This window comes from Varanus komodoensis, unplaced genomic scaffold (assembly GCF_004798865.1).
Source record: "Varanus komodoensis strain SLA01 unplaced genomic scaffold, ASM479886v1 scaffold3, whole genome shotgun sequence".
Classification (NCBI taxonomy): domain Eukaryota; kingdom Metazoa; phylum Chordata; class Lepidosauria; order Squamata; family Varanidae; genus Varanus; species Varanus komodoensis.
The window spans coordinates 65,458,654-65,467,751 of NW_025335761.1; the positions used below are offsets into that span (position 1 = coordinate 65,458,654).

The window sequence follows — 9,098 nt, forward strand, 5'->3', positions numbered from 1 at the left end:
CCCCCCGCGCGGGGGCGCTTCCGGATCCGGCGGGTCGGGTGGTCCGCCCGCGCGTGGAGGGGGCGCGCGGCCCCGGCCTCCCGCCCGGCCCCGGCCCCGGCCCCGGCCCGCAGACGCCCGGCGGCCCTCGTGGAACCAGCAGGCGCGGGGCGCCGCGCCGGGCCCGCCCCAACGTGTCGCCCGCCAGATGTGCGGGACTACAACTCCCAGCATCCTCCGGCCCGCAGGCTGAGCTGAGGAACTCGAGCGGCACCTTTCTCCGCGGCTCCTGGCCGCAGCTTCCGTGAGCACCGGCCACACATGCGCCTTGGACGCGGCGGCGTGTCCCGTCTGGCGCCTCCGCTGCACACGTGTGGACGTCGGACGTGGAGGGCAGCCGCGCGCCCCGAACCGCGGTCCCCGGTTTATCCTTCACACGCGAAAAGCCCGTCCTGCAGATCAGGGGCTGGAAATGCACGTCCGGCAAGGGGCACATGAATTGTGGGGAAGGGTGGTGAGGTAGGGTCGGTGCATCTCCGTGGCCCTCACCCCAAGTGTCTACACTGTTTTGTATATTAACGTTCAGATGTGAATTTGTCCGTTTGCATCTTGTTTTAAAAACTTTTCATCCGTCTGTAAGGTAATCTGTAAACATTTATGTCTTCGTGGACACGGTAAAGTTTTGCAGACGTATAAAAAATACTTTCGCAACTCGCCCGCAAGCCCTGACAGGTACGCTGAGGCTAGGCTGAGAACCCATGACTGGCCCAGGGAGTTTCATGGCCAGGTGGGGTCCAGAACCCAGGCTCTGGAGTCCCAGTCCAGCACTTCTGGCACCAGGCACCCAAAGCATGAGCTCAGGAAACCTTGCTGAAGCACCTGATGTGCCCTCAGCCCTTGCTGAACATGGTGTGGATGGGGGGCCCCATTTTGTGCCTGTGCCCCTTCCTAGCTGCTCACCTCCAGCAAAGCGGAAGTCTTCTGGAGTCTGCTGCTCTCTGGAAGCTTTGCTCAGTATCTAACTCCACATAACATGTCTTCCGTCGGTGTCCCTGCTCCCCCTTCAGCACATCAACATCACCTACATGGGTGGCAGAGCTCCGTTTTTCTGCACATGCATGTTCACACCACCAGAGCATTACAGCATTGCAAGGGCTCTTTGAATTATACTTTACGATGGGGCAGAAGGTGGATCTCTGGTGACCAGCAAGTGTTTGACTCTTAAATTGTCATCCAGGAGCAGTGGCAAAATGTTTCCACCTCAGGCTGGTGGAATGAAGATGGCTTGGAATAGCCAGGAGGGGTCAACTCTGTGGAAAGACTGCAAGCTGGGCCCAGCTGTGGTCTGGAACACTTTTCTGGGTTCAGGGCATGCTTTACTGTGTTGAAGAACCCCGTTCCTCGCTTCGGGGTCTTCCCCACTCCACTCTGCTGATGCCTGCATAGCCCCATGGCCCACAGTGGGTGCTGCGAAGGACATACTCTTCTCAGGTCTGGAGAGATGAGGCACGGGAATGGATTCACCCTCGGTGCCTGTTACTACAGAGCCAAAAAGCGCTTGCGATCCATGCAAGAATAACTGCAGTGCGAGTGTAAGCCATTTCAAAATCTTTATTTTTTCATGTAAAATAAGAGGGTTTCACCAGGTAGTAATACAGAGCTGCTTCAAGTAATGCACAGTGAAATTGGAAACCAGCTTCTTCGTACAGTTTTACTGGGAAAATCTTCCTTAGCAGGGCCCTGATCTCTTCCCTCCCCTGCATGAAATACCTTACTGGCAAAAGCTACCATTTCTGCATTGTAGTGCCATCCACACACACTACACAAATGTATTTCGAACCAAGGAAAACGGTTCCTGATAAACAGATTAACAAACCAAGTGGCTTTTACAGTCGCTGTTCTCACAGATTATAGTTTTGCGTCAAGAACAGCAGACATGATTAGTCGTGTACATAATAAATTTTCTTTCGACAAAGGTATAAAAATCACACATGTACACCAATTTGTAAAACAGTCATAATACTGTGTGTTCATCGGAGCACCATGTTCAGCAAATAGTTCCAACAGTGCTGAACAAACCCGGAGAGCTGCAGGACATGTTCTGCACAATCTAATATTCAGAAAGGACAAACTTCCTGTTTTAAACGTATTTTCAACAGCAGGGCTCTGTACCCAGAAAAGTATAACCAAGGGTGCAAGCCAATGCACATTTAGAGGAAAAGCAAAGACCTGCAACTCCTGACACGGTCCAGGGAGTGGCAGGCCCCTTTTTCCGGACTAAGCATGCATACGATTGTGTCTTAAATACATATATTTTCAGGAGGAAGATTCCTTGCATGAAATGAGAAAGGTTCTTGCTTTAAAACGCTGATCGCGTTCACAGTGTTAAGCAGCTCTGAAGGTGAAGCCGCACACACTTGGCCTCAGGAACCACACCCAACTTCTTCCATAACTCAGAGACAAACAGCTCCCCTGATCTGTGCAAACAGCAGAGCTTAAACAAACATGCAGCCTCTACCAAACCAAGCTGCGGTCGATGGAAATGCCAAGCCTGGCATTCATTCCTCTTTCCGGGTGATGAAAACAGAAAGGTGAACCATGTGCAGGTCTGTTGGCTGAACCCTGGTGTCTCTGACATGGCGTCCTTGCCCTCAACACCACACAACTGTGCTCAGCAAGTGTCTGTCCCACCACGGAGTGAGACTTCTCAGCCCGTACGTGGTGTTGGCTTAAGGTCACCGGGTGCTCTGCAGATGTCTGTCTAGAAACTGGGAGTAGCAAGTCAGAGAGCAGAAGTAGCGGAGAACGGGGGCCTCGGTGCTGCCCATATTGTCCACGAGGACGACCGTGTGCGCCACGCTGTGCAGGTTCATCGTCTCCGTCGTCTGAATGAAGCAGCTCAAGCAGGCCTGCCCGCACTGGCAGCTCTTTGCCATGTCCAGGTCGTCGCAGAGGTGCGAAGGGAGGATGTGGCAGCCATAGGGAAGCCTGCGGCAGAGAACAAAGCTCGTGAGCGAACGTGCTGTTCCCGCTGAGCTGATTCAGTCCCCCGAAATGCTGTGTCAGACGGCCAGCCCTGAACATTTCACTGGAAGGGAGGGGCTCTCCGTGTTTGATATGCGCACGGCTGGGATCGCTGCCCTCCAAATACACTTTCAAGCCAAACTGATCTAAGTGGCATTCAAGACCCTTTCATGGCTGGACTAGAAGCTTCTCCACGGGGTAAAGACTGAAATACAGATCTTTCAAAAGGCATAAAAACTGTAACAGCCACATTATTAGTCATTCAGTGCCTTCTTATGAAGTCACAGATTCAGCTAAGGAAAAACAAGTCAGAGAATGAGGGTGGCGGTGGAAAAGGGGCAAGAACGAATAAAAAAAGTTTAGTTGTCACTACAAAACACCCGTGGATTTGCAAAGCTTGACATAAATGACTTTGCATCCCCTTCTCCCCACCAAACCTCGTCCTCTCTACAAAGCAAGTACCTTGGCTTCAAAGTAACTCATAATCTGAGCTGCTGATAAGTGGCGGACAGACAGAGCGCTATGTGCCAGGAACAGGTCCTGGCGTCACACGACAGGCAGGCCCGCTGCATCAGAGAAGGCTGGGTGAATCGCCCGCATCCCGAGAGGGCCGGGGCAGTGAAGAAGCAGGCGGGCCCCGATTCAAATGCCAAGGATTCTGAAGCGGCCTCCGGCAAGCCTCTGGCCTTGGCACTCAGCCGCCACTCGCAGCCCCACCTGCTACGTGGGGATAAACTGTCCTGAGCAACAGCCACCTTGGGCACAAACACCTCGCACACCATAATGTTTCTCACGGAAATCTGGAATAACCTTCAGCAAGCCCTTCGCATGAGGACAGGAAGAGCCAGCTGAGGGACGTCTGGAACCAAGGTGACTTCTGCACGCCAGCGGTGCTTTTGCTACGGGTTACGGCTTGGCTCCCTCGCTCGGCGTCTCCAGAGTCTTATGACTGGAGTGACTGAGGCCCAACCACTAACTGCTGGCAACAGTCACTCTTGCTGGTGAGCCGGACTTCAGGCGGTGAGAACTTCAGGCGTTTGGTCCCCCTAGCTGAGCAGCCGGGCGACGGGCAGCGTTCTTCAAGGCTTGCATGCGGGGCTTTTCCCCAGCCATGATGCCTGAGGGGAAGCTGGGCCCTCCCGCATGGAAAACGTGCCCCTACCACACAACTGTGGCCACGGGAGTGCTTGTGCAAGGCAGCTTGCTGGGCGAGAACAGCAAGCCCCAAGACGCTCCCCGAACGTCTTCTAAACGCACGGAGTTTACCTGCTTCCCTCCTGTAACTTTTCCACCTCACAATTAATAATAACCTTGCCAGTTTAAAACGGGGAGTTATGGGGATCCGGGGATGCCCCACTCCTGAGGTTTGCAACCATGCTCGCCATTTTTACCTGTAATTGATTGTCGCTCTTGCAGCGCATTCTAACAAGGTCAAGGGCACGTTTAGCTGTATGTCGGGAATGAGCGGCCTGGGATGCGTGAAAGGATTGCCGAACAAGTCTAGGTTCTCTAGGGAGAGCTTTGCAAAGCTGCTGGGCAAAAATGGGAGCTTATTCCGAGCCACAGACAAGAAGCGGAGCTGCCTCAGTTGTCCAATCTGGAATGGCAGCCTAATTAGGCTGTTGTCATCTAACTTCAAGTGAACGAGCTCCCGTAAGCGGCAAAACTGAGCTGGAAGTGCCTGGATTTTATTCTGGCTGAGATCTAGAGACTGGAGCGACTTCTGGAGCGTGGAGTTACACAAAGCCACACCGAACGACTCCAACTGGTTGTCCTGCAGGTTGAGTTCCTGAAGGCACACGAGGTCCCCAATGGTCGCTGGCAGCTTCTTGATGCGGTTGTGGCTCAAGTCCAGCTTCCGGAGCTTTTTCAGGCAAAGCATGCGCATGTCGACGTGGGCTAACTTGCAGTAGGAGGCCTGCAGATGCTCCAGCGAGTACGGAAAGTCCCGGGCCAACGGGTAATCCCGCCTGGATGTTATGAGCATCCTAGTTTTTGGTTTCTCAACTTCGGAAGCTTTTGGTGTGACCAAGGTGGAGAGTGGCAACGTTTCCTCACTGGCGCCTTGGTGAGCCAGCTTCGCTGCGGAGAGGAAGGCCTTCAGCTGACGGACATTTGCCTGCAGCCAAAAGAGCGCACAAAACCATCAGCACCAGTGGGCTCCCCTTTGGGGCCGGCACGCTCATTCTTTCTGGGTCATGATGCAGACCTGTGCAGGAGCCTCAGGAGACGGCCCGCCTTGGCGAAGCGGGAGGCGGAGACACAGGAGCTTTCCCTACCACTCTCTCCATCATAACTGACAAATGTTACGTAACACAGGAGTGTAGAGTTAGTCTGGGTTAAGGCAATCCTAGTATTAAACAGCGCCAGTCAGAACAGAACAGATTCTTTTGAGAGCCACAGAAAACTTACAACAGGTGCTGCTAGAAAATATACTGGGGTAAAACCCCACTATTTTGTTAAAAAACGGAATATAAAATGTGCAACTTTTGTGAATGGTAATATAACGCAAATGGATTTTACTCATTGTTCTGAAGTACAAAGCTTAACATTAAAAAGCCTTTAAAATATATTAAAACATGAACTTTTAGGTCATCAACGGAGGCCCTCCTATGATTTCCTCTCCCCAGGGAGGTTAATGGGAGGTTGCAAGGAAGGGGGCCTTCTCGGAGGTGGCACCTCAAGTCTGAAACACTTTACTATCAGAGATTCATCAAGTACCTACTTTGCTGCACTTTAGGTGCCTGACAAAAACTTTTCTGTTCTGGTGCACTTAAGGCACCACTTAGCTTATCTTTATATTAATTCGCACTGGTTTTAATATATGAACTTAACTTTAATCTATTACTTGACTGTTGATAAGTTATTTTGCCTTTTTTATTTCTTATGATTTTAATTGTACTATTTTAGTTATGTTACTTATTGGTAATTTTGTTGTAATGGCTACCCAGAGCGCGTGATGCTAATGGGCGGCCTTCAAACAAATCTAACAAACACACACACACACACAATTATAAACATCTAGAACATCCCAAAGAGGAACAGCAGCCAGTGCCAGCATCACCGAAAGGTCTTTGCAGAATACAGTCACCAATCTGATCACAGGTTAAAGGTGCACTGTACAGATGGGACACACCATGGGCTTCCTTTATCAATTCATGTGTTTTTTCCAGCCAAGACATCATAGAATTACTAACTGCTCTTTCTTGATTTAGAAAAGCCAGAGAATAAGCCAACGGACTCTGTTTCTTGCTGCCTCCAAATCTCCTGAATCGCCCCCAGCTGGACAGATTTGGGCATCTCCTCCTCTGTGGTCCACGGGGCTGCAGAGACATCAGCCACTGACCGTCCATGATCTCCAGGGCGAGCACAAAGCACCCTTAGAAAACCGGCTGTGACACCAGGCATGATCCCGTACCTTGCTGATGCAGACGTCTACCGCTGGTTCTCTCAGGCGGACCGTGGCTTTTCCTTCCTCCACAAACTTTGTGAAAAGCTGTTCTATGTTTTCCTTCAGCTGTTTTCAAAGGAGAGAAACACAACAGAACCCTAAGCCTGTGAACAGACATTCCCTGCTGAAACAGACAGACAGAATGCATGTTGAGAGCCCCAGAATCCGAGAGCTTCACCTGAGCACACACTGGAGCCAGGAAAGAGCCGGAGGAGTTCACACATCGGTCTGTTTGGTGGACGAGCTGGGCTACTGTGAGGGTTACAGTGCCGACTGGCCCGACTCAGCAGAGCCTTCGGATGTGCCAGTTGTGCAGCTTCCCACAAGCCAATGCTGGACGGCACCCTGTCGCTTCCCCTCTCACCCTGCTGCCCGCTTCCTCCCATGGTGCAATAGCCCAGATGTCCTTCCCAGGCGTTCCAAGGCACCCCTCCTACTTTAAGCAACTGCCCGACCCCGTATCCCATTAAGAGCACAAACACTGGTGTGGAGCATTTGGGGCCCACACGGTTAGGCTGGCCTGAGTAGCCAAAAGCTTTGGCGTGTCACACAGCTTGCTCTACGCCCCGTGGACCCGCCTGCTGTGCCGAAGCACAGGGGATGGTGCTGCGCCTTGACGGAGTTTATTTCACTGCATTTATACCCGTCCCTTTCCTCTGGTGAGGGACCGAGGCAGCTGACACAGCTCTGTTCTCACCTCCCAACTACTCTGTGAGGGAGGATAGGCTGAGAGTGGCTGACTAGCCCGAAATCACCCAGCAAGCTCCACGGTCTCCAGTCCAACCCGAACCACTGCTCCAACCCAGCTCTCACTGCTGTTGGCATCAATGGTTTATGTTTCAATTACTGGTCCAGTTAGTTTCTATCCACAGAATGGGGAAGGAGACAGCATCTTGCCTGTTGCCTCAGGGAACAAAAAGTCTTGCGCCCTTGTGCAAAGTCAGAATTAGGCCCCATCTGCCTGAGGCCCAGTCAAAAATGGGATTTTACAGACCCCACACTGAGTCTGCAAAAAGGGAGAGGTCTAGTTGCCTCTAAGCCTCAGGGTTAAACTGGGGAATACATGGCTTATCATTGTATCCTTGAATCTTATCCTTTCGTAAAGCAGCAAACTAAGAAGCTCATTTCTAATGAATGAAGCATCACGAAGTCGTTACTGCAGCCTTCAGAACAAGCAGGAGAGTGTGGTAACTGCAGCCCAGCACATCTGCACAACACCGGGTTGTGCAAGGCGGCTCCTGGGCCAAACCACAGTGCCGGGTGTCCACAGAACTCTCTAGTAATTACCTTGATACTTGTGCTTTTGTACAGCCAATCAAAGGATTTTTTCTTTCCGCTCATGAGGTTTGGAAGCTAATAAGGTGCCATCACTGAGGGCTTTTAGGAAGGCCCAGAAAGCTTACCATTATGCCTTGTGGTCTTCTCTTGACCATTCTGTATCGGACTGCAGTGGCACTTGTTTTTGGGTTTTTGTTTTATGTTGGATGTTTGTTGTTCTGTAGATTGTTCCCTGCTGTAGCTGCCTATATGCCTTCTTCAATTTCTATTATGTGAATGTTCCAGCTAGGAAGTACTTCCTGACAGTTAGGACTCCTATGGTATCAAATGGGCGTTCACGGGAGGTGGTTGAAGCCCCACTGGTGAGGGGTTCAAGGTTAGGCTGGGCATGAACATGGTAAGCATATCATAAGCAGAGCTGGCTGGAGCTGGGGGTGAGATTAGGTGGCCCGGGAGGCCCCTTCTGACTTGCTCAGTTTCTATGTTTTTAAAGAGTCCTGCACTGATAGCTGGCCAAGGCATAACTGCTCGAGAAACAGACTTTACAGACACTTTCAGTTCTTCCATTAAGTGGAATGAAATAATTCACCCTCACCTCACTCAAATCTCAAAGATAAACCTCCGTATATATTTCAGATACCTCACTACCTTCCGAAATATCTTGAAGAGGCTGCACGTTAGTGGGGCGAAAGTCTAGCTGAGGATCAAGTGAGTCCTACTGAAAACTATAGGACTTACGTCTGCCATATTTAGCTTGTTTCATTGGGACAACTAATTTCCGCAGCCCAAGGCCTCAAGATTGCCCAAGACTGAACGTGGCCCGACTCACACGCACGCACAGCTCGCGCCGTGCCCCGAGTGCCGGAGGCGCGGGTTCCAGTCCCCCTTCGGCCACGGGCAGGCCAGAGCGTCTCGGCCTGCACTACCTCACAGGGCTGTTGGGGCGAGGAGAAGCAGCGCCGCGGACTCCGCCGCGGCCTCCTCGCAAGAGGCAAAGGGCGGGCAGAAGCCTCGCGGAGTGGCCGCCGCCATGGCGCCAAGGCGCGGCGCTTCCCGGGCGCAAGCGGAAGCCGGGGCGCGGGGCCTCCGGGCAGGGCGGGCCGGCCGAGGACCCGCGCGGGCCCTCCGCGGGAGCGGCCCCCTCACCTGGTACTGGGCCCCGGGGCGGTGCCGGGCGGTGCTGACCAGCAGCCAAGTGCCGCCGCCGCCGCCGGGCGGCTTCCCCAGCGAGAGCAGCGCGCGGACGGCGCGCCCCGGGCCCCGCAGCCCGGCCGCGGGCAGCAGGCGGCTCACCACCGACCCCCCGCTCGGCACCCGCATCGCCCGCCCGGCACCGCCCCGGGGCCCAGTACCAGGTGAGGGGGCC

The 9,098-nt window shown here is 53.0% G+C and overlaps 2 protein-coding genes across 5 annotated transcripts in view; one reads left to right on the top strand and one right to left on the bottom strand.

Annotated features, from left to right (window-relative positions):
• The window catches only part of LOC123026584 (zinc finger protein 24-like), a 16,735-nt gene that overhangs the window by 484 nt on the left and 7,153 nt on the right, over positions 1-9,098 (top strand). The gene's annotated exons all lie outside the window — the stretch shown is intronic.
• LRR1 (leucine rich repeat protein 1) lies at positions 1,576-9,073 on the bottom strand. 4 transcript variants are annotated; one of them, XM_044436383.1, is made up of 4 exons: positions 8,879-9,073; positions 6,422-6,520; positions 4,395-5,122; positions 1,576-2,967 (listed from the first exon to the last, which is right to left on the bottom strand). In XM_044436383.1, exons 1-4 carry the CDS (start codon positions 9,050-9,052, stop codon positions 2,715-2,717), a joined length of 1,254 nt encoding a protein of 417 aa, XP_044292318.1. In that variant the 5' UTR covers positions 9,053-9,073; the 3' UTR covers positions 1,576-2,714. The 4 variants fall into 4 exon arrangements, with proteins under 4 accessions (XP_044292318.1, XP_044292319.1, XP_044292321.1 ...); XM_044436384.1 differs by lacking the exon at positions 8,879-9,073 and adding an exon at positions 7,742-8,757; XM_044436386.1 differs by lacking the exon at positions 8,879-9,073 and adding an exon at positions 8,471-8,756.

Coding starts and splice junctions, on each gene's coding strand:
- LRR1 (XM_044436383.1), bottom strand. CDS start 9,052: ATGCGGGTGCCGAGCGGGGGGTCGGTGGTGAGCCGCCTGCTGCCCGCG. Junction 6,521..8,878: donor GCCCCGGGGCCCAGTACCAG/GTGAGGGGGCCG, acceptor CTTTGAAAACAG/CTGAAGGAAAACATAGAACA. Junction 5,123..6,421: donor TAGACGTCTGCATCAGCAAG/GTACGGGATCAT, acceptor TTTTGGCTGCAG/GCAAATGTCCGTCAGCTGAA.